General features: G+C 38.2%; 1 protein-coding gene across 2 annotated transcripts in view; it reads left to right on the forward strand.

Annotated features, from left to right (window-relative positions):
• CDH13 (cadherin 13) overlaps window positions 1–25,613 on the forward strand; it is a 517,510-nt gene that overhangs the window by 479,412 nt on the left and 12,485 nt on the right. The window contains exons 12-13 of one of the 2 annotated variants that reach the window (XM_032990683.2): window positions 14,837–15,070; window positions 16,386–16,601. In XM_032990683.2, coding sequence (XP_032846574.2) covers window positions 14,837–15,070; window positions 16,386–16,601 — 450 coding nt within the window. Of the gene's footprint in view, window positions 1–14,836; window positions 15,071–16,385; window positions 16,625–25,613 lie in introns of those variants that run through there. The other variant, XM_032990682.2, reaches the window with a different exon arrangement.

The raw sequence follows: 25,613 nt of genomic DNA on the forward strand, positions 1-25,613 counted from the left end.
TCTTGAGGGATTATCAAAAGGACAAAGTTGCATATGTTTTAAAGGTGGAGTCAAATATCCTTAAAGAGAATAGATGGAACAAGAAGCTGAATATTTCCAACTGTGGAAACTAGTCTGACTGAAAGTGGATTTCTGGGTACGTCTTTATGTTGCGCTTGGGGCAGTAACTCACATTGCTGATCTATTCTAAGCCAAGAACCTCACTATTTGGTGACTACTCTTAATTCCCAGAATTTTTTCCATTCTGGAAAAACGAGAGAAGGGGAAGGTGTCTACGCACTGAACAGCAGAGCAAGAGAAGATATTTAACGTGGGTTAGAGAAAAGGAATCATGTTCAGTTGAGGTACTGAGTCAGCATCTAATTCCAGCGGCTGTTACTGTGTTTATTTGTAATTCTGCAGTACTTTTAGCACAGGAGCTAATCTACTCCCACATTATTGACTTCTTTGAATGAAGTAATTAGAAACCACATGTGTGCATTTAGTACTGTCGTGCTAAGATGTTAATAATGAACATTCAGGAGTATTGTACTACTTCACTGTATGTAGCTAAGCCACATGTGGAAGTGGCAATAAATAGCAGAACTTAAATAGCTGATATTAACCTTGTGGTCTGCATCACCCCTGGATTAATTGCCAAACAGCTTGTGAAACACATTAAACTTAGAGACGGGTTGGTAACTGCAAAAATTATCTGCTGGTCTATATAAATATGTAAGAGTGGAATTTGTGGGAGCTGAGAGGAGCAGCAGCCCCTCTGGAGCCTCAGCCTCCCTCGCACATGGATGCTTGCCCCGGGTCACACCTGGGCAGGCCAGGCCAGGCGCCTTCACAGAGCTCTCTGCACATCGCTGCTGCCAGGCTGAAGTCTCAGTCTGACTCTGTGGCTAAACTACCCAAGGAAGTTTGATAATTGATTTCAACGGGTAGGTTTGGGGGGTCTGCTTTGTCCCCCACAGTTATGGCTGGGACTGATAATATCCCTGTAGGGTGTTCCCCAAGTTATTTCCAGGCCACTGATAATGCTAACTAGCAAAGCTGAGAAACCCACTTCATTTTTCTAGCCATCATAGCTAACGTCCATCTTGAAAAGGGATATTACATTAGATGACAAGCCAAATTGTGGTAGAATAATAAGAAATGAGTACAGAATTCTTTCAGGACTTTAAAAGAAGATTATGATAACTTCAAAAGGAAAAAAATCAAATTGAACATAACTGTATGCGTTCTCTTTAAAACATCATTGTCCACAAACTGCAAATCTTTTCAGGTTAGTAAGTGTAGCCTAATACCAGAGAATACAGCTAGGAATTTTATGTGAGAGGGCAGCCAAAGGCAGGATTAAGAATTGCTAAATGAGATAGGGAGGTAAATTGAAAATTCGGAGGCATTTCCAATAGAGCAAGTAATTTGCTTGGGCTAACAGACTTGGAGCAAAAAGGGAAGAGAGATAAAAAAAAAAAAAAACATACTTAATTGGAGATACTTTTTTCAAAAGCATTCAGCGTAGGTTATTATTTCCTTTGGCCTATCATCTTATCCCTAAATCAAATCTGAGGTGTGATGGCACATGCACTGAGGAAGTCTGAGCTGCCGCAGACTTTTCCTTTTCCGAACCAGGGCACACAGAGGAGCTCGGGCTTTGCTGGCCGCCCAGCACCGCCGGGCGACTCGGTACCCGGCGCGGCTCCGTGCGTAAGGCAGCACCTCGCCCCAGGCCCAGCACCGCGCTGGCGCTGGCGGGGCTCCCGGGAAAGCTGGCTCACCTAGAGCTCGGCCGGTCCCGGTGGCCACATCACCACCACCTAATCCATCTTCCCCAGGTTCAGTTTCTGACAGCACTAGCAGGAGTTTCAGCAGCGTTAACGTTGTTAGTTGTCAGTATAAGGGATGGCAGACATGATGCTTGCTGTGGCAGGGTGTCTGTGTGTTGTGTGCTAATTTTTAACAGTATTTATAATAAGGTGAGGTTCTAAAATCAAATAAAACCTTGAACCTTAGACCTTGCTAAAGGACCTTAGACATACATTAAAGCAGTAAAAAAATGTATTATTTTCTGTTAGTATTTATAGCATATAAAGTTTATATTATTACAGAAAAGATACTGTTGTCCCATTATATTTCATGGTCACCTCTTTTTAAAATGACCTTACATTCCTGTGCTATCATGGGTGAAGAGTGGAGACAGCTGAAAACAAAACTCACACTGATATTTTTTTCTTACCCTTTCACTGATGTCAACAGAGAATCTGTCACTGGATTCAGCAGGCACTGGCTTCTTGTTATTATGCTCCAGTGCAGGGCACAAGTGCCAGGGCATTTTTCTTATTTGTAAAATGTTGAAGATTTCTGTCAGAAGTAAAACCTGGAGCTTCATGGTTGGTAGTTCTTTATATAAATCTATCACGTCTTTATCTTTTTTCAGTAAATCACAAAATATTCTTTATTCTTTACCAGTAGGACAGTTACCATGAATGGATCATAGAAAATGGAGTCATTCCACTGCAGGAAATAATTTAGTTGTCTATGATATTTTTTCCAAACTTTATGATATTATTTTTCAGCATAATCAAACTAACTGTGGAGAAGGGTGATTAAGTATGAATTGTGTTATTTCTGATCTAAACAGTTCCTGTACCTTTCCAAACATAATTGAAACAATGTATCAGAGCAAATTTGATGGACACAGTATTAATTTTATAGATAACAAAGTTTGACCTTTTATTGGGGGGAATTTCACTTTAAAAAGGACTTTTTGGAAATAATATCCTAATTTTCTCTGTACTTTTGATTTCAGTAAAGGTCAAGGTAGTGTCTTAAGAATTTGAAAACTTTTTATTAAAGAATTGTGTGGACATAGAGTCTCTGGTCTATTAAAGAAGAAATTAAACACTGGCAGGAAATATCATGAAGCAGAGTTAACACATTAAAGTGTCACGAACTGTGTTTAATCTGAGAATGAGCTCATAACAGGACAAAGTCAGGTTTATGCAAACTCGGAAAACACCAGAGGTTTCATTCAACTAGCAAAAGTGCCAATAATGGTGATCATTTTATTTCTTGAATTGAGCATTCTGATCACTAAAAACAATGCAATATCACAAACGTATGATGCAATTACTGGGAGTATATCTGTAAAATATAGACAAGCAGTCATTTGAGTTTGAGAACTCTGCTTGGAGCAGACCTTCCAAATTTGCTGTGTGACCATATTTTAGTGTCACCCTACAGATTCTATTACTCTATTATATCTGGAGTATTTGGGACAACTATTGTAAAACAGAATACCGGTCTGTTTTTCTCATAAGGTCAGTCATGATAAAAACTCTTCAGGAGTGGCCTTTTTTCCCCTGTATTCTGAGAGTTTGAGTTACAATTTAGAAAAAGTAAAGGAGGAGAAAAACAATTTTGGAGGTGAAGCTAAAAAATATCTAGAAAATGTGTGAAATGTAAAAAAGCTAAAATGCGTTTCTCCCTCTCCTTTAGGAGGGGTAAATAATAAAATATATCCAGATTTACCTTAATTATGCCATAATCACTCATGTTATGTGGAGGGGCTTGATACCCTAGGTAACGTCCCCATGGTGTAGCATTTTCTGTCTCTTTACAAGAAAAACTTTGGTTACTTTTGTTTGGCTGATACGTGTTAAAACCACCTATGCTGTTCAAGTATGTCAGCTGCTGGTGGCAAGTGATGAACACTAATACCCTCTCTTGCTGAGCTGGTTAAATATAGTTATGAACTTCACTTTGCTTATATCATCCTCGTGGTACCACCCACACAAAGCCAGGTAGCAACGTCCTGCCACTGAGACAGATACTCTCACCTAGTGTAAGTGTGCCACCTTCCTCCCCTGCTATACTCATCACCAGGTACTGAGACAAAAATTGGCAATAGAAGCACTTCTACTACATTAAACATAGAGGAGGATAAAGGTCATTAGAAATGTGGCACCTCTTCCAAATATTCGGGATACTCAGAGATGGAGTTAAGGGTTCAAAATTTTAAATGCTGTAGCTTTAAATGAACTAAATCAAAGTAAGCGCTGTTTCTTACAGCAATACTGCATGAATGACAGCAACTGTTTTCTCTGAAAGTGGTTTGCTCCCTACGTGACATCACCATCCCCAGTGTTTAACATTCTAAATGTTTGCATGGCAGCTACCCGTGGCCACAGGCAGCGTGTCCAACAGGAGGGCTGAGCTGCAGGAAATAAGCTTCAGGAGCAGTAACCTCTGTTTGATGGAGTGTAGCTGTTTGATCAAGGTAAAGGTTAAGAGATATGGAGAACTTTAAAAAGGTGTGGTTCTAGATTGGTGTGATTTCAGTGTTTGCCCTGAGCTATATTGGCCAGTTAAAAAAAAAAAAAAAAAAAAAAAAGACTTGGATATTGCTTTTATGCTGGAGTGTAGTTGCATATGTATAAATTAGCTAGCTGAGTAGCACTATTTCATTTTCTCTGTTGCACATGCAAAGCAAAATAAGGAAGAAGTGAGTCAAGGTTGAGTTTTCAATTTTTCCCTGGTTTCCAAGGACCAGCTGAACTACACCCAAGCAATTCTGAATCTCATTTATTGTGCAAGTCTCAATGCTCCTAATCATTAAAAAGAAAAATTACCATTCTGTACTATGTGTAATGAACACTAACAGACAACATCTAGAAAAAAACTGGAGGAACAAAGAGATGTGTAGCAATTTGCAATTAGAACTTTTCCTTACATGTATCTAACCTGTCTTCTTGCTTCATGATGTACATAATTAAATTACCACAGATTGATTCCACCTAAAACATGCTATTTTTGAAGAAATCAGGCAATTAGTTGCCATGGCAACCCAATTAAGCCAGTTTTATGCCCCTTATCTTAATTGCTGTATTAATTGAGAAGAGGAAATAAATTGAATACTCATCCTTTTCTTGCCATTTTAAATTTCAGTAAAATATGAATTGCACACAAAATATTGTTTTAATTTGTCATCACAGACTCATGATTAGAAAAAGAAATTAGAATGCTGAAAACAGTATTTAAAACGGATGGCATATGTCAGCAGCAATTTGATTTGCTGAAAGAGCTGTGCTCTTTTGAAATGTAATTACTCAAAAATAGGATCTGCATATATTATTTGAGTGAATGAATGAAGGATTGTAACTTTTAAAGACTATTTATTTTATAGATTTTGACAAATAGATGTATGCTAATACATACAGAAAATACATAGAAAATTTCAACTCATGGGTAAGTTGGGACCACGGCATTTATGAGAGCAGTTTTCAAATATGTCAGATTCTGAGCAACATACCCAGATCTGGGTATCTTCCCACACTACTGGTTCCATTTGCTTTGGTTGAACCATTAACAGAGTTCAGCTGGAACACAACACGTAACGGAATACTCCTGTCTGAATGGGATTTATGCCTGCAGGGAGGGTACCTGGTGCCAAATCACCTAGTACGCACACATTTTCTGATTAGAAAAACAGCATATGGAGGGGAAAAAAAATAGAACCATGAGGGAGGAGACAAACATTTGTGTTTAGATTTTCACAGCAGTATCATTAGAAAGCATGAAGCATTGTTTCTCACAGTCCATATTTGAAGTATAGTAATTTAAAGAGAGAACATGTGTTACTTAGCCTAACCACGTACCATGCACTCTGGCTGCATAGCTCCCCCAAGCAATTTGGGAACTTCTACAACACTCTCTTCATTCTTTATTCTCCTCCTTTCTTGCTGTATTCTCCTTCAGGAAAATATGAAGCTAAAAATAGATACATTGGTGAAAAAGCCACATGCAAGGAGAGATCCTAGGCAGTCCTACATTTTACAGCTAGTTCCATGGGAGTAAAATGAAGGAAATTCTGTAGGCATCATTGCAGTTCCAAACTGACCTCGATATGAATGTGATTCAAATATAGTTCATAAAAGTTTTAGGAGATAAGGCTTTGCTCATGATGGTTCAGTGGAAAGGTAATTGTGCCAGAAATGAGCAAACCCACATTCTCAAAGGCTTTCTTTCCTGCTCAAACATGAAGGAAAATTGTTCTTACTATAATTGCTCACTCATTTTGTATCGGTGTAACTTTGTTAGCCAGCAAAAAAGTAGAAGTGGGAAAAAAAGTTGGAATTGAGATTTCTGGGTTACATAAGTGGTAGTGCAAGTGGATTAAAAACTGCTGCTAAATGGTAAACCATAAATATTCTAGTAAAATTTAGAATAAATTAATTTCCACTCTGTCAGTTTGAGAGAAAATCTATATGGCAGTGGATACCCTATTGCTTGCTCTAGGAAATAAATGGCCTTGTAATATCTGCATCATGGTGTAGAAGGGCATAGATAATATATATTCATTTGATGGTGCTGGAAGCTTAATGTAATAAAGAGAAATGAGTACAGAAATCTTTTTACCATTCATAATCAGCATGTGAAAAGGGACAGTTCATGCTCCATTCTTCCTAAAAACTTCTGGCTTCCAGCAATACTCTGGCTTAGATCTGTGTGGTAGCTAGATTCTCTAGAATGGTTGATTTTTCTTCTTTGGAAATTTGATAAATATTGCCAGAATCCAAGGTGTCTGGTGTTCTTAAAAAAAAAAAAAAAAAAAAAAGAAAATTATAGTAGTTCAAATTACATTCCTTTTATTCATATTTGTTTCTAATTAGATTTTGTTATGTAAAGGCTTTAAATAAATATTCCTTTGTTGTAATGACCAAGATACAAACCTTTTGAGTTCTAAATAGATAAGATTTCCTATGTTTAGTTTTTGATACTATTAGGTGAACTTTATAAATGTAAGCAAAAACACGCAGTCTCATTCTCTCCCAGTCTTAACACTTTTTGATTTGTCTGGCATTTTTCTTGTTAGTTGATTATCAATCCTTTGTAGCTTAGCCATGCCACTAAACAAATTATATTATTTACAAGTAAACGGACTTTCATCTGATTTATTAAAAGCCCATTATCACATAGCATGTGGAAATGTACTCTTTTGTGTTTGATAATCCTTGTTCTCTCTTGTGCAACTTGTTCTATTTCAGATCAAGTCAAGTCTGGCATCAAGCTGAAAAAAAATAAATAAAGCTAGAAGGGAAAATATTTCTTGAGGATTTTCCTGTTGGCTTTCACAAATTAAATGAAATTTTATTTACCTGAATACTCTTATTATATCCAATTTGTTTAGTTTATAATATCCTTTCAGTCTTAAAATAAAAATATTTTAAATACCTAATTCTAAAAGAAAAAAAAATACAAAAAATACACCTCAATTATTCCAAAGAGAGATTTAAAAATTTCAGAACTCAGAAAGCTCAAGGTAGGATGGACAACTTCAGTTTAAAAATTTGATTTTGGGTGGTCTGTTGACCAAATAATATGATTTTATGTTTTAAGCAGCAATGTTCAAGCAATTGTTTCACTTGGCTATGTTCTTAAGAATCTTTCCACTGCTTTAAGGAATATGCCTCATTTCAAGCTCAGTCTGAACTCACAGTAATTTCAAATGTCCAAAGCAGTTTGTTTTCTAAGTTCTGAATAAGTTTTTGAATGCTTGGAAAATGCAATCAGGGTCACTTAGGCTAATCTTGAGATTTGCTGCAAATTGGAAAGGGAAAGCTGGAAGAAAAGGATTAAATTTTAATGACTTTTTTTTTTTCTTTGAGATGCATTTAAACAACTTTTCCATTTTGAAAATGTTCTAGCAGTTAAAACAATGTCTCTGACCAGCTTCTGTAAGTATGCACTGGCAATTTAGTGCAGATGGATGACTGTTTTCACTACCCTCATGCTCATTTCTACTCCTAGAAGAGAATATAGTGTCTAAACAGGATAACTGTTGTGATTCCAACAGTGAAGATCCTAAATTGTTTCTTCTTCTGTTGCTGTTGTTGATAGAGCTCAGTTAGTGGAGAAAACCACTACTGAATGTGAAAGTAGCGACTTGATATGGCCCAGATACCACTGTAGCCAGTGTTGTGTTCCCCAAGTCTTCCTTAGCATGAAATGAAGAAAATGTATGAATTCAAATTGCTCAATGAAACTCACACTTTGAGTTAAAACATATAAAAAGTGCTTTCATAGTAATAATTAGAGACTACATAGTTATTAGCATCTGCATTGACTCTTTTAAGGCTTCTGTAGATATATTTGCACAAGATGTGGTGAAACATTGAGACGTGACTGTGGAATTATTCATTCAGTGTGGATCTTTCTATCATTCTTTTATGATGCTAACAGTAGGAAGACAAGATAGAAGTGCAGATGTGTTTACATAGTGCAAAGAAATGTGATGCTGTGTAGGCAACCCTCAGTCACACTATGACATTTTCTTTGGATACCCACAAAAATTAAGTCCTCAACATTCATTGACTTTTTACAGGTGTTTGGCTTCTTGTTGTGCAAGACATATCCGAAAACCTCATCTGCTTGTGTAGTGATTCCCAAATCCTGTCTTTTTGCTGTCATTTCAAATAAATGAAAGCTGTTGACATTTGAGTGTGCACTGATTAGGAATGTCTTAATTTAGTTTCAAAGCAGTCCAGATACTGTCTTTAATTTCACAGAGCACAGCTCAGCCATATTAGAAATCTGTATATAACAGCATCACATTTCTGTAGAAAAACTAGAAAGTGCAACATGAAATGGCTCTTCATGTCCATAAAAGTGATATGCTCAGATTAAATGCATCATCAGCTATTCAATATGATTGCTTGTTAGACATGCCATTTTATGCAAGTCTTGATACTTAAGAGAAACATCATCTTAGTCCATGGCCATCGTTATGCTTAATTGGTATCTTTTAAGAAACTACCTGATTGGCAGTCTCACTTGACTAGTTAGATGTCTAAATGCCATCATTGTTCCTATGGAAACTTTTTGGACCAAAACTGAATGCCAATTTTCAAATTTCTTGGCCACGTATTTCTACAGAGGGCTTATAATTTAAGACTTTACAGTAATAATTCTGATATGATTCTGCATGGCTTTTCATTAAAATTCTAGTAGACCGAAGTATACAAAGTATCTGTTTCTATAATACTTCTTTTGAAACTATTTCTTTTTAACTATAGGTAGCAACATGGTCATTTATGCTGATAGCACTAAAATCCAATTTAACATCTACATCTTATGGTAACAGTCCCTTACATGATGGAGTCTAGTTCCCAGACAATAGACCCCATCATATTCCACGGCACTCTGCATCATAAAATAGAACTACTTTTGTTAGTCTATTTTTCACTTGTCACACCTTAGAGCAGCAGTAGCTGTTGCCTAACTGAAGGCTGCTGTTAGAAGCTTTGTATGCAGTCTAATGCCAGGATATGAAGACATTACCAGACTGATCCAGTTCAGATAAGTGTGTTATACATTTCCAATCACAGCATGTTCTAAGAAGAATCTGTAGTTTTTAGCGTTGCTGATCAAAGTTCCAGTCCCACAGACCTTAACTACCTTGAAAGTTCTTACCTCCATTTCGGTCTCATTGAAGATTGCTTCTTAAGGTTCTCAGTCTTGCCCTAGATTATTAAAATCAGGATTCAATATCAAGCTTTCACTTTCCATCAGTATGAAATAAGCCATCCTTCAGTCTCTGTTTTAGTAGCTTTTACACACAAGTAATGCTCTTTCATTCATATGTATGTCATAGCATAATCACAGCTATGCCACTTGTAGGAGCCTCAGCAGGAATTTGAAATTATCTCTATCCCAAATGGCTCTAAAGGCACCTGAAGGTTTAAAGTGCTCAGCCTCAGGAGGAATGGTCAATTCAGTTTGGTGACAAAAATGGGAGAGAACCTCTTTTGAAAAGCTGCTCCCAAGGGTTGTTGGACAGAGTTCTTTATGTCTTGCTTTACGGATTAATTCTGCTTTCAGCTGCAAGGTTTTACAATACAAATTAAGAGAAGTTGTATTTCAGAATTAAAATATGCTACAGAAATCTTTCATTTCAAAAGCAAAGCTGTCCAGAGATCATGGGATTTTTGAATTATTTCAAAGGCATAATACTGTCAAATTTATGAAAGTCATATATTCCCAATGGATATGTTGTGACCATTTTGCTTTGATTCATTTTTTGGTGTATTTTTTATGACATGCATGTTAACAAGCTTCAGTTTATGACCTTGACATTTGCCTTTTTTCTTTTGGAGGTCTTCATAAATCTCCATAAGATTTTGTTTAAATCATTATAAATAAACCAACCAGAGAATAAGTCATTGAAATGAACAGAAGCAATTTCCTTTCTCTCTATTTGTGCGTAATAGTAGACTGGTCCATAAGCCATACAAAGAGAGTGAAACATTTGCATGGCAGAGAAAATGCAGCCGTATCTGTGTTTGACAAAATAACAGTACATTCATAACGCTGTTGGCTTCTTAATTTCAAAAGGCAGATTTTAATATTACTGACTTCAGAGAAAGATAAGAAGGGCAGTGCACAAGACATTATCAGTCCAGTGTGGAAATAATGCATTCAAAATTAAAGACAGCAGTTTAATTAAGTGCATGAAAGGCTGGCTTTTATGATCATATTTCAAATTCTTGAATGTCTTTTCATCCATTCTGCTGTATGACTTTACTTAATAATATATCAAGAACAAAAAACGTATTGGAGTCTTTCTGCAAATTCAATTAGTCCAATAAAAAGTGAAAAATAATTTCTTTTTCATTAAAAAGAACTCAACCCTAACCCTTCTGATGACAAAGTGCAAGATGAGGAGGGGGTGAAAGCTAAAGAACTATGAAAATTCTGCCTTTGTTATGCATTTATGTGCGTGTGAAATGGATGAAGTGTCACCATTAGTAACATTTGTTATTGAAAGGAGTAATTGCATTCTGCTACAGTTAGTAGTTTATCAGATCTAGACCACAGGGTATTTACTTCTCCCTTAGGATGCACTCACAGTGCAGCAATAATACCATAGTTTATGGGGCTGCTATAGGCAGGGTAATTATGCTAAAGTGTACCTCTTTCAGTGCTAAGCTTAAAACTACCATGACACATTGCACTAGTGCTTTACAGGTTAAGTGCAACCTCTTGAATCCTTTCTACCTGCTAAGGGTTTATAGCTAAGGGAAGCACAGAGATCATAGAAGTTGTATACTAAACCAGAAAAACAGGTAAGAGAAACAACCCAGAAGTGTAGCATTTCAGATGAGAAATTATTAAGTACAGTATACAAGGAAGGAAGTAATGTGCATTTAGAAAACTTTGACATCACTTAAAATGGGATGGCAAGGGGATCTGTAATAAGATATTGAGCTTTAGAGTGAAAGCAGTAGGTTACTGGCTCAACCATGGCACACATCTGTAGTGACTGCAAGTTATTACCACTTGTCAGCTCCTCTCTGACCTCTGTGAAATGAGGTGCTGGTCTCATTCTGGCTCCCAGAGGGCAGACATCTCTGTTACAAACACTCCCAGTGCCACAGCTGGTTTGTCAGTCACAGCCTTGGCACAAAGGCTTGTAGCGGTATCATGGTGAATAAACAACATCCTCACCTCTGAAGCTGGTTCTTTCAGGTCAGGGCTGAGGCAGGCTGGCAAATAATTTGAGAAATCTTGAAATTCCACTGCTAACACAGCATGGCTCTGGGTAAATAAAAGATCTCATTTTCCAGAGTTGCATGTTGACAGGTTTACACTTCTGCTGACATAACTAAATGGGGCCCTAAGGGTTGTTGGGGAATGATCTGGTCCTGTTCTCTTTATGGGCACCCACCATACAAACTGATTCCTCTCTGCTGTCATTTTTCATCTTCCTTGTCTTGTTCTTGATTCTTTTAATACCATGCTGTCTATCTAGGTGGAGTTTCCTTCTATGTTTCTCTCAGTATGAGTTTACGACTCCTATGACTGGAGTGTTGGAATGGAAGGATACAGGCTCTTTAGGAATGACAGGCAGGGATGTTGCCTTCTGCATCAATGACCAGCTGGAGTGCATGGAGCTCCACGTGGGGATGGGTGAGGAGCTGACCCAGAGCTTATGTGTCAGGATTAAAGGGAAGGCAGGGACAGTTGACATTATACTGGGGGTCTGCTACAGGTCACCTAACCAGGAAGACCGAACAAATGAGGCCGTCTATAGACAGATAGGAGCAGCCTCATGTTCACAAGCCCTGGTCCTCATGGGAGACTTCAACCACCCCAATATCTGTCGGAGGAACAACACAGCAGGGCAAAAGTGATCCATGAAGTTCCTGGAATGCATTGATAGTAACTTCCTTCTCCAAGTGCTAGAGGAGCCAATGAGGAGAGGTGCCATGCTGGACCTTGTTCTCACTAACAAGGAGGGGCTGGTGGGGAATGTGAAGCTCAAGGGCAACCTTGGCTGCAGTGACCATGAAATGGTGGAGTTCAAGATCCTTAAGGTAGTGAGGAGGGTGCATAGCAAGCTCTCTACCCTGGACTTCAGGAGAGCAGACTTTGGCCTCGTCAGGGATCTGCTTGGCCAGGTAGCATGAGATAAAGCCCTGGGGGGAAGGGGGGCCCCAGAAAGCTGGTTGATATTCAAGGATGACGTCCTCCAAGATCAGGAGAGATGCATCCCGGCAAAGAGGAAATTGGGTAAGAATGCCAGGAGGCCTGCATGGATAAACAAGGAGCTCCTGGACAAGCTCAAACACAAAACGGAAGCCTACAAAGGGTGGAAGCAAGAACAAATAACCTTGGAGGGATACAGAGAAGTTGTCTGAGCAGCCAGGGATCAAGTTGAGGGAGGCCAAAGCCTTGATAGAATTAAATCTGGCCAGGGATGTCAAGGGCAACAAAAAAAACTTTTACAGGTACATTGATGATAAAAGGAAGACTAGGGAAGAATGTGGGCCCTCTCCAGAAGGAAATAGGAGACCTGGTTACCTGGGACACAGAAAAGGCTGAGGTACTCAATGACGTTTTTGCCCCAGTCTTCACCAGCAAGTCCTCCAGACAGACTGTCCAAGGGGCAGAAGACAAAGGCATGGCATGCGAGAATGAAGTACCACGCACTGTAGGAGAAGATTAGGTTCAAGACCATCCAAGGAACCTGGAGGTGCACAAGTCCATGAGACCTGATGAGATGCACCTGTGGGTCCTGAGGGAACTGGCAGATGAAGTGACTAAGCCACTATCCATCATATTTCAGAAGTCGTGGCAGTCTGGTGAAGTTCTCACTGACTGGAAAGGGGAAACATAACCCCCATTTTTAAAAAGGGAAATAAAGAGGACCTGGGGAGCTACAGTCTCAACTCTGTGCCCGACAAGATCATAGAGCAGATCCTCCTGGCAACTATGCTAGGGCACATGGAAAATAAGGAGGTGATTGGTGACAGCCAACATGGTTTCACTAAGGGCAAATCATGCCTGACAACTTTGATATCCTTCTATGATGAGGTTACAGCATTAGTCACGGCAACTGATGTCATCTACCTCGACTTGTGCAAAGCATTTGTCACTGTCCTGCATGACATCCTTGTCTCTAAATTGGAGAAACATGGATGTGACGGATGGAACACTCGGTAGGTAAGGAGCTGGCTGAATGGCCACACTGTAAGAGTTCTGGTCGATGGCTCGATGTCCAAGTGCAGAGCAGTGACAAGTGGTGTTCCTCAGGGGTTGGTGTTGGGACCGGTGCTGTTTAACATCTTTGTTGGTGACAGGGACAGTGGCATTGGGTGCACCCTCAGCAATTTCACCAACAACACCGAGCTGTGTGGTGCAGTGACACGCTGGAGGGAAGGGATGTCATCCAGAGAGACCTGGACAGGCTGGAGAGGTGGGCCCCTGCAAACCTCACTAAATTCAACAAGGCCAAGTGCAAGGTCCTGGACATGGGTTGAGGCAATCCCAAGAAAAAATCCAGGCTGGGCAAGGAGTGGATTGAGAACAACCCTGTGGAAAAGGACTTGGGGGTATTAGTGGATAGAAAACTGACTGTGAGCCAGCAATGTGCGCTCACAGCCCAGAAAGCCAACTGTGCCCTGGGCTGCAGCCAGAGCAGGGGGGGCAGCAGGTTGAGGGAGGGGATTCTCCCCCTCTGTTCCGCTCTGGGGAGACCCCCCTGCAGTGCTGGGGCCAGCTCGGGGGCCCCCAACAGCAGAAGGACACGGAGCTGCTCGAGCGGGGCCAGAGGAGGCCACGGAGATGCTGGGGGGGCTGGAGCAGCTCCCCTGGGGGGCCGGGCTGAGAGAGTTGGGGGGGTTCAGCCTGGAGAAGAGAAGGCTCCGGGGAGCCCTTCGAGCGGCCTCCCAGGGCTTAAAGGGGGGACAGGAGAGGTGGGGAGGGACTCTTGATTGGGGATGTGGGGATAGGACGAGGGGTAACAGTTATAAACTGACAGAGGGGAGATTTAGATGAGATCTAAGGCAGAAATTCTTCCCTGTGCGGGGGGTGAGGCGCTGGCCCAGGGTGCCCAGAGCAGCTGTGGCTGCCCCCTCCCTGGAAGGGTTCAAGGCCAGGTTGGACGGGGCTGGGAGCCCCCTGGGCTGGGGGAAGGGGGCCCTGCCCGGGGCACGGGGGTTGGAAGCAGATGACCTTTAAGGTCCCTTCAAACCCAAACCATTCTGTGATTCTATGAAGAGATTCTTTTCCAGATATCTATTAATGTCCTAATCTCATTTTAACTTCAAAATATTCTTCTCCCAAAGGTTTCCTTAGATTAATGATCATACTGTAGATAATCAGGCTGCAGTCTGAAAATACAACAATGAATTTAAATACTGACTCATCAGTTTTTTAAAGCAATAATTTTCATATAATATAGGTAAGAACTACAAAATTATTTCCCTTTGCAGGCATGCAGGTAGAAATAAGAGCAAGTGTTTATGGAAGTGTGATTTAATAAACTTATGCGTTTTTTTTCATATAGGTAACCCTCCTGCTACAGGTACAGGAACTTTACACATCACCTTGGAGGATGTCAATGACAATGTCCCATCCCTTTATCCAACACTGGCAAAAGTTTGTGACGATGCAAAAGACCTCAGGGTAGTGGTACTAGGAGCATCAGACAAAGACCTTCATCCCAACACAGATCCATTCAAATTCGAACTGAGTAAGCAATCTGGCCCAGAAAAATTGTGGAGAATCACCAAGCTTAACAGTAAGTCTATTACTATTTTATCTTATGCATTTAGTCCTCCCACCTTCACATTCCAGTATACCCACCCTGAGGCTGCCCATTATGTGAATTCAGGATAGTTATGCATGAAAGTCTTGCAGAATGGACCCATTGCTATTGGTTTACACTGTCCTGTTTCACTCGGACCAGCTGCCTGGTGGGATATACTAATAGTCTGTCTCTGAAATCTGAAATGTTTTCCTTTTCTTATTATGTTGGCCAAACTTTTCTTTTAGTTTTGCATTTAAGAAAGGCTACTGACTTAGAGTTTGGTAAAGATTACCATATTTCACGGAGCGGAATCTATTTGCACGAGATGCAGAAGGCTTTGCTATAGGACAACATGAAACTTTTGCATGGGCTTTAGCAATGTACTTGAAAAACTTTGTGATTTTCAGTGGTTGAGCTCTTCACAAATAAAATACCCAAATGCACCAAACCCATACACTATTGGTAAAGAGGATCAAACCACATACTGTGAAATTGCAGGTTTGTATGGCAAATTATGGGCACAAAGTACTGCATTTCTTTTTAATGTAGATTATTTCCATTTGTTTTCTAGCAAGTATTATTTATCTCTGTCACTATCAAGTCTTTTAGCAGTTCATTTCATATTTTTCTTAGAAAAAACTAAAGATGGATGTGATGTCTGTACTTGCCTGCAGAACAAAGTAGAGTCATTTTATTTGCTGTTCTCCATACACCAAATCACTACTCTGTTGAACCCCCTAAAAGAATTAGCACGCTCACCTGGGTACCAATAGCTGCTATGACCCACTGATGCTCCACAGGTGGAGCAGATTTGTTGGTTTGAAGGAGCATTACTTCCCTTCACTATCTTCTCTGTCAAACTGGAGAAGCAGTTAAGGAGTTCTGTCTGTATTTCTTTGCAAAAAGCTTTTTTTTTTTTTTTTTTTAATTTGGCAAATATATAGACTCTTCCCTCTTGCATTGCTTTGGGGATGACATGTCTTAGCATTTCATTTGTATATTACTTTTCACAGGTAAATTCTGTCAATAATTTGCAGACCAAATAATATATTTAAACTAAAGAGGCTCTTAAAAGTCTTTGTTTTGATGGGGTTTGGAATACGTTTACAATTAGTTCCCAGCCCATGGAAGAATTTCTGTACTGCCTCTTCTTACCTTCAAGTCAATTCTTCAATCCTTTCCTTAAAGTGTTCTCATTTTCTTCTTAATTTCCATGAGCAACTGTGGTAAGTCTGATATTGACTGCAGATTCCTCTTCCCTTCCAACCAACCACTACTTGGCTAATTCTCACCTTATTCTTTGCAGATACTCATGCCCAGGTTGTTCTGCTTCAAAACCTGAAAAAGGCCAATTACAACATCCCAATCTCCGTGACAGATTCTGGAAAACCACCTCTGACTAACAACACAGAACTGAAATTACAAGTGTGTTCCTGCAAGAAATCCAAAATGGACTGCAGTGCAACTGATGCCCTTCATATCAGTGTGACCCTTATCCTTCTTTCACTCTTCAGTTTATTTTGTAAGTCTTTTCCTGAACTGTAAGTAATGAAGTATTATTTAGCTGCTTGTTTGTATGCTGCATAAGAAAACCTACCAAAGGAGAAGTTAAATTCATAGATTGATTTCATAATGTAGTAAGTTTGTGGGGTTTTTCTTTTTTTCCTGAGGAAGAAGCTATAGGAAAGAGGGAGGGGAGGGTTTTTTCATAGTCAAAAAAATAGCAACAAATACCTGGTTGTCAAATTAAGAAATAGAAGCAATAATTTTAAGAAGAATCAAAGAGAATTAGACCTAGCATATGATAAACTAAGGAGTACCAGCTGCAGTAGCATATTTGTGAGATGCTTTCTTTCATCTCTCCCCACTTGAATTCAATTCAAAAACAGAAACAGGAGATTAAAGGTGTTCTTGTAACAACAGTGGTTCTGGGTCACCATGAAAATGAATACTGTCTGCTTCAATCTATTCCTCTGTATAAAGTGTGCAAGCAACTGGAACATGAGGAACTTATTCAAGATTCTGGGCTTAGAGCCATGCAGACTTGATAATCAAACTGCAAGTCTAGGTTGGAGGGCAGAGAGAACTGATACATAAAGGAAGCTTCTGCTGCTTTTCAGAAAGCTTTTTAAAAGAGACTTACAAAATTGCTAATTTGAATTGGAAAGGGTAAAAAAAAAAAAAAAAATCCCAGAATAACAGAAGAGTAAGAATTCAAAGCCATGGAAACCCAACGTCTAACCTACATGTGTCCATGGCTTGTCCTGTGGCAGCTTACAGAAAATTTTTTATGCAGTGTTATTTTGAGTTCCTTATCTGTTAAAAAGGAACAGCTGTATCCTATAACTATGATAGTAAATTTGTTATTCAAGGATTATTACCGTCATTTTATGTTAGCAAAATATATTGTATGGTGAATTAATAACTGAGCCTTAGTGAAAATCCTTATATTCTCGGTGAGATAAGATCTACCATGAGGCAGAGCTAGTTTACACATCTGAAGCTTGCTGTATGCTTGATTACACATCTTGTCAGGTTTTTTCTTATAGTATATTACTTTTATCCCAAAAGGTTAGCATGAAGGTCACTGTGAAAGAATTAGAACTAGCTAATGTTTGTGATGCTCTTTGAAGATGAAAAGGACTATATAAATGCTAAGTGCAAATTCATGTTCTTTGTTCCAATTGGTGACATCTGAAGTATCTCCATTGGCTTTGGTTCAGTTATTCTGGGTTTTGTCCGCTGGAACCGAATGCAGACTTCAGCTGTTAGACATAATATGTTAAAAATATTTGACAGTATGTGACGCTATCACATCAGTAATATAAATATGCACCCCATTGATTCAAATACATTCTTGTTACCACTTCATAAATGTTGCTGGTGCTATACTAAGCATGACTTTCGCCACTGGAATTACTTATCTGATGTGATTTGCACTTGAAATTTATTTACATTAATGCATCTGCTCAGAATACAACGAAGTAGAGAAAAGCTTTTTTGCTTTTGAAAGTAATCATGTTGCTTTTTTCTAGCCTCCAAAGAAGTCTGATCATTTTCCTTACATTTAAATATAAAAACCCATTCTAGGTATTGGAAAGCTCTTCTTGAGTTGCTTTTATTGACTACAGATCTTCTCTGTGGGCAGAATATAGGCCAGTGGCATCTGAATGGTGCTTGGTGATCTGAATGACAGAGGGATTCCCTGTCCTACTGTAAAAGAATAAGTAGCAGTGAATGAATAGTCTTTACACTGAGAAACAATGCAGACATGCCTAGAGCCTTCCTGCAACCTTACAGTCGTTCAGAGTACTATAATAAGTATGGTGGAGTTGTAATTTTAAACAAAGAGAGGAGTAAGATTATGCACATAATCTGCCAGCAGTATGATGTTCCAGTCTGTTATCTGAGCAATAAAACCAAAACAAAGGGAAATAGTGGGTGAGTTGAAAGGACGGGGAAAGGAAAGATCTCTCTCTTGGGACAGAGGCTGTTTTCAGCAGTCGCTGTGAGTGAGATCACGAATTCCACAAATAGGCTTCAGCATAGAGAGACCCAATCCTCAACACAGGACCACATTTTTTTGCTAAAATTTGCTTCTATTCAGTTGTGAGGTTTGGGTTTACAGAGACCAAGGCTGGTATTCCACGTCTGGTACAGTTAGCTAATCATGCTTATGCAAAGCCAGCAAGCACAACAACTTCCATAATCATTTTCCTCAGGTGTAAATGACTACATGGAGACATAAAATAATGAGGCTGGGAGCCAGTTAAAATAACGTGGCTCTGTATTTGAACTTCTCCAAAATGTGCTGGTATCATTGCATTCCCAATTCATTTTCACACATAGTTTTTTTTTATAACTGCGATTAGTTCCATTGCAATGTTTTGTATAGTCCAAATATTTATCAGAGTAATCAAAGATTACGATGCCATAAAAACAAAGAGAACTTTAGTGCTTATTGAACAGATGAAATATCCCATTTCTAGTGGCAAGTTATGGGTTTAATTTTTGCAAAAGCCCTTACGTGGCTCACTTTGCTCCCAATGTTTATGTTTTATGAGACTCTTGTTCCTAGGAGGTAAATCCTTCAGTCAAATGAACTTTGTTATTCATACCAAAGTATTTCTTTTTGTATTTGACATCTGGTGTGAGGATAAATAGCCCTCTGAAAGAACTGTTCATGGTAAAAATGCCCTGCATGAATCTCCTCCCCATACAAAACATCTTGGTATTATCATTTAAATGGTGCAATTATTATCTATACTTAGAATATGTGCCTCCTTTGTAAATCATGAAGGAAGTCATATGTGGTAGATTTCTGAAGTATCTGAGCACAGAAATGAAGAGCCTGATTAAAACTGTAATGCATGCAAAAAGCAGCAGTTTTGCTTATTCTGCAGCTGCCTACTGTGTTCAGTATATTGAGGGATAATGGGATACAGACTGCAGAGTTGCCCAGAAGCCCTTGGAAAGGTAGATATACTTGGAACAAGCAAAAACTAGGAGTTCTTGTCAGCCAGAAATAGAAAATATAAGATGCCAAAGTATATGGGCAGATCGCTGGTTTTCCACAACAAAACTTTAAAAGACAGTGCATACAAAGTTAATTGAAAAAAGGAGCATCTTTGCATATTTTGTACTTAACCTAACTTATTACCACTGAGAATCACTGAAGACAAGCTGGAAAGATGTATTATGGACAGGTAGAGGACTTTCCAAAATTATAATAGCTAAGGCTAACAAATATTCGAAAGAATATTGGATCTTGTTTGTCATCAGTGCAGACACCATGTTTAAGGTGAGACCTAGTGTAGTGGTATTGTTTCCTCTGTCAGCTTTTCCTAGCCACTACTGGAGACAAGATAGGACCAAAATGTTCAGATATAATTTAGAATTTAGTAATTCAGATTGAGGAAAAAAAAGGATCAAAAAATAGATCTGGGTTCCTAGTCAGGGAGAAGGACTACAGAAAGCAGTTACTTGAGGAAGAGAAAAAGTAGGAGAAAGAGAAAGCGTGTTATGCAGCATGTCTGGTGCTGGGTCTGAGATTGTCCATGTTGTCCCTTACTGCTGTATTGCCTCAGTCATCTCATGTTTTCAACTGACACAGATAAAATAGCTCCTTTCAGGACGAATGTACCCGAAGTGAAGCACTTGGCAACACTAGAATTAATTATAAACAAGTTTACTCTGGAAGGCTCCAGAGCATTTTTAGTAAGAGAGTATCTACAACATTCTATAAAGATGAGGGACAGAGAAAGAGGGAAAAATGTGTCCTTTATTGCAACCTCCAATTGCTGGCTGATATTTCATTTAGGTATTGGTTAAACAATACCTAAAAGGGAGAACCGATACATAGAAGGGATAATAGCTGTCCTTGAAAATTTTTTTCAGTATCATCAATTTCATAACAAATTGTTGTAAATATATATTTAACAAACATTCAACAGCAGTCTCTTCTCAAGATACATTGAGGTTGGTAAAGCTGCTGTCCACTGGCAATGACATGGCAGAGTAAGTTTCCATAAGGAACTTGACCAGAACAAGCCAAATCAAAGGCATACATCAAAGAACTTTTAGGAATTAAGCTACATATAGGTGACTGAGAAAACAAAACAATATAAAAAAAGTAAGATCAAGATAAAACCAAATTTGTGTATATTGTCATAATGAAGTCGGCAAGAAAAACTGCCCCAGGCCCCATGGGAGACTGAGAAAGAACTACTATAGCTGGCAGAACTAGGCTTTATAACGGTTACAAATTATTCATATTATTAGTGTTATGCAAAGGAGTATTTAAGTTCTGGACTTTTGATTTGACAATAATTACTTCACTTAATTTCATAATCATAGGATGGTAATTGCATTTCATATTTCCTTTTATATTCTAGCAACATAAAAGATCAAGTTAGATTCAAATGTGTTGAAGACACGATAGTCATGTCCTGAACAAGCAGAATTCAGAGCAACTCCACTGGTAGGCTCAGTCACACTAGCAATAATATTTTACTTAAATTTCCTTGTTAGAAAAAGACTGGACTTTAAACACATAATGTTGGAAAAAAAAAAATAATTTATATCTTACTTGACTGTCAAACTTTGATAAGAAACTTTTTTTGTTAACCTGGCCAGTGGACTACGAAGTTGTAAGCTGACTTGAGCTTAAATAAGTATTCCATTATTATGAACAGAAAGTAAGGTGAGAGACTGGGGGAGAAATACTGCTATGAAGAAATTAAATAAGCTGGAGGTCTCTACATTGAAATTAATTTGTTAAACTGAGGGTGAAAGGCCTCGGGAGTGTTGAAAAACAGAGACTCGCACAGATGTCTGTACTGCGATTGCAAAGAAGCCTTAGAGGTACCCTTGAATTTAACTTCCTATTAATTTTCACTAACTTTTCCTGTTTTAATGCGTGCTGTCTCCCACCATAATGTTTTTTTTATTGGAGGAATGCAGCTACAGGGTCATTTCACAGGACGCCTTTTTTTTTTTTTTTTTCTTCTTGAAAATTATGTATTTGGTATTAAACCATTATAAAAATTCAAATTATATTAAACTGGTGGATTTTAATTTACCTGAACATAGACGTCCAGAGTTAAAACTGCAGTGTTATCTTTCACCTAGTTCATTTTTCAAAGCAACAGAAACATCTGTATCTCTTGTATACCTTATGTTATTTGTGCAGAAACATCAAATGTCTGAAGACTGAAGCAATGCATTCTTGAATGGCATAAGACTAAGACAAATCATAGCAAGTTTCAAATGGAAAAGACCTTTAAGGTCATTGCTCTTTCCAGTACAAGTGCAGATTTTTTACCTGCAGATTCACACTTTTCAGCCTTTATTGTGAATTACTTGGCTTAGTTTTAGACTACCAGGTAGTATGTGTAGCATATTTTTTTTCAGGGCTCAACTACTACTTATTTTTGACAGTAGGATTTTTGTTTTTCCCAAGAAAAAAAAAGTTCATGCCTGTTCTATATAGTTCCAAAGAGGAAGCCTCAAAGGAACCATTCCCAACAGGTGAATTTGCTAAATAGGTGAATTTTATTTTTGTTTTAACCTTTTAAGTTGTTTATCATATTTTAGTCTTCTCTATCAATGTTCTACTTTTCAGAGAAGTGGAATTTAATATATATATAAAAAAAATCCATTTAATTAGCAAGACTAGGAAATTTTGCAAGATAAATGTTCCCATTTTGGAGAAGTAAAATATCCTTATATTGGCTAGAATTTAAAATATTACCAAGATGGAGAGAGTTTTGCTGTGAAAGGTGGTTTGTTGGGGTTGGCTTTTTTTTTTTTTTTTGGCACTATTCTAATTTAAATTACAAGCTTGCATTAGAGCACATACCATGCGGGTACTTAAAGTAGCAGCTAAACAATGCTACCCAAGTAATTGAAAATTACTGACATTTAACGACTTCCATTGATATAAATCTCACTTCCTAAAACCAATAACAGCAGCAGCAATATCCATTATTACTCTAATACTTACTATCTTTCTTACAGATGCTGAAAAATTATCAGTGAATATAGATGCTTTCTCAAATGTGTGTATAAGAAAAATAAGATTGTTATTTGCCTCCTTAAAGATTTTGGTTGTTTAGAATCTAATAAGGAAAGGATGGTTAGGGGGCTAAGGGATTGCATTCGAATTGAGACAGTCTTGATTTGCATCGCAGTTTTAACACAGACCTCTGTGTCCAGTCCTCTGATTTCCCTGCAGGTGTACTCACTCCTGCAATTTGTTGTGCAGTTGGCTTTGGGAGCCCACCTAAAGTTAATGGGGCTTGAAATGGCACAGAAGTCCATATGTATGGACATAATTGGAGACAGGATGTTTATATACCTAGTCATATAGACATGACAAATAGAAATACCCTCAAATTGTACATCAGCATATTTAATGTGTACTTAATGACATTACATTTTATTGAGTCAATTAGGTGGGAAATGGCATTTTACACACATTTTAAACCATCCAAACATGTTCCAGAAGTATAGACATGAAAAAATACGACAGTTTAGAAGATGCGTGTTTGAAATGCAAAAGAGAAAAATGTTAATAGCAAATACAGCTCCTTCCTAAGAGCTGTAATATTGTTCCTGATGGTCATTCTGTAGACATGAAATGAACATTTAAAGAGATTGGCTTGATAGACCATTCAGTGTTGTGAATTCAAATGAACATTTTATGTTTTCGTTTTCTCAACAGTAACTGTTGATATATAATATTTCGTATTTCATTTCTGAACAATCTCTTAAAGTCACAAACGTATATAACTTCGGATAGTCATCATCTGAATTGTTCTGGAGTGAACTATGACTAAAAACAAGAACTGAATAAACGAGCAGTTAGAATATTTTTCCTGTCATTAATGGCCACTATATACTATGGGATTTTTGTTTCTTTTAACTGTCTTTACCCTTGAATATTTCCTCGCTCTATAACACCCAAACACCTCAAAATGTGATCTTCGTGCAGACAGCTTGCTATTCATCTTTAGAAGTGATATTAAAGATGAATGGGGAAGATTTGTTGTGCCTAAAGGTTAGATGGTGTTGCTTTTGCTTTTCTACTAGACAGCTGATACCTACAAAATCCTTTAAAATGCCATTGTTTGAAATATTTCAGACTACATCTTAAAGCCATACTTTACCCATACTCTTAATTTGTATATGTCACTGGTTAGTGTTTATGTAAGCTGTCATGCTTATGAGTTCTTGAAAAAGTTTGAAAAAAGTTGATATCAACATAGCCAGACCCAGCAATTTTCTAATTTGATTTCTCCTTTTCCATGGCTTCTGGGCATAATACTTTCCTCTCATTTTTCTTCTTGCTTAACAAGAGGTTTTCCAGATGATTCTTTTAGTATTTCAAGATGGGATTAGTGTATACCTACAGATCTCCATGTGTCTGGACTACTTATGTTCATATTCTACTTATTAAAAACTGATAGTGAACTAAGCTATACTGCTGTGGAAGATGAGATCTGACTGCTTAAGCAGTTATACATTGCTTTAAAAGATTGGCTAGCTGTTACATTTGATGCCTTTCATATTCAGCACAAATATGAAAAATTAGGAGACTTGTTCAATGCTACCATTTCAAAACTGTACTTATAAATTTCACTTGCTGAATATTTTCAACTGTTCAGCTAAATTTATTAGATTAGAGCATGAGAAAATATACCTCCAGACTGCAGGCAGCCACCTCTGCAAATGCTTTGTTTTGAATGAACTGGAAAAGAAGCATTTATTTCCTATTGGTCAAATGAAGGCGACATTGCTTTGGCAAAGTATCCAGCTAAAATTCATATAAATTAAAGAAATTAATAATATAGGACATCTTGGCTGCTTTACCTTAGAAACCACCACCCCCAGTAAGATACTTCATATCCCTAGTGAACAGGAATTTTATTAGGAGAGGCTTTATTAGATAAACGGAGCACTGCACAGGATTGGGTAGTACATGTTTCTGAATTTCTAAGCAAACATGACTAGTCTTTCAGTTGATCCGAGCAACTTTTGTCTCAGGTGGCACTTCTTACATGCACATAGATTTTGTACTTCATAAGAACAGCCCAATACACATAGCGAGTGTGTGTGGGTACATGACAAGAGGTGAAGCAGAAACAAGGATTCAGCAGTGAGCGAGGCCCTTGCCAGATGTCAGAAGAGTAAGAGCACTTTGGTGTAAATCATCAGCACTGTTTCAGATCTGCCAGGAGTCTTATAATAAATAAGTTAACAGTGTGAGAGATACTTGGAAATATCATCTGTTGGTGTCAGATACCCTTTGAAAATTACTTCAGCCTAAGTAGCTTATTCCCCTGTGCAAGCTGATTAGTTTAGATTGGCATCTTTCTTCACTGTCTTGCCAATTTTGGCCAATTGCATAGCACATGCTGGCATTTAGCTCCTGAATTTAAATATTGACATTGGTATATGGAGAGCCTACTGGAGCTTTGAGTAGAATTATGAGATGTTCATTTCACAAACACAGTACTAATGCATACTGTGGTTTTCCTACCATTAAGAACTTCAAAATCATTTCCTCACATAATTGGAAAACAAATTATATATGATGTTATAAGCTGCAAAATTTCACGATAAACTCACTCCTCACTCACAAACTTTTCCACAGTGTACTAATGTTAAGTGAGATCACTAATTTCCTCTTGTCACAAGCATATCTACTGTTATTCCTGATATTAAGCCCAAATTCCTTAATTGCAGGAATAAAGACAGATAACATCTGTCTGGGGATAGCTCTTTCAGTCTTTCAAATTCAGTGAGATTTGGGGTGAAAAGATTGCTTTCTTGTTTTGGAGACAATACCAGGGCAGTCAAAAAACAGTAACTGCTAGAACCAGTGACCACTAGATTTTGGCACTTGCAGCAAAGCCTAGACAGCGCTTAGGACCACTGAAGAGGTCACAGAAGAGCGTAGCTATTAAATGATTATTTTACATAAAAGTGCAAAATATTATAATTTTTAGGAATATGGTGCAAACACTGACAC

This window comes from Tyto alba, unplaced genomic scaffold, assembly GCF_018691265.1.
Source record: "Tyto alba isolate M040663 unplaced genomic scaffold, T.alba_DEE_v4.0 Super-Scaffold_26, whole genome shotgun sequence".
NCBI lineage: Eukaryota > Metazoa > Chordata > Aves > Strigiformes > Tytonidae > Tyto > Tyto alba.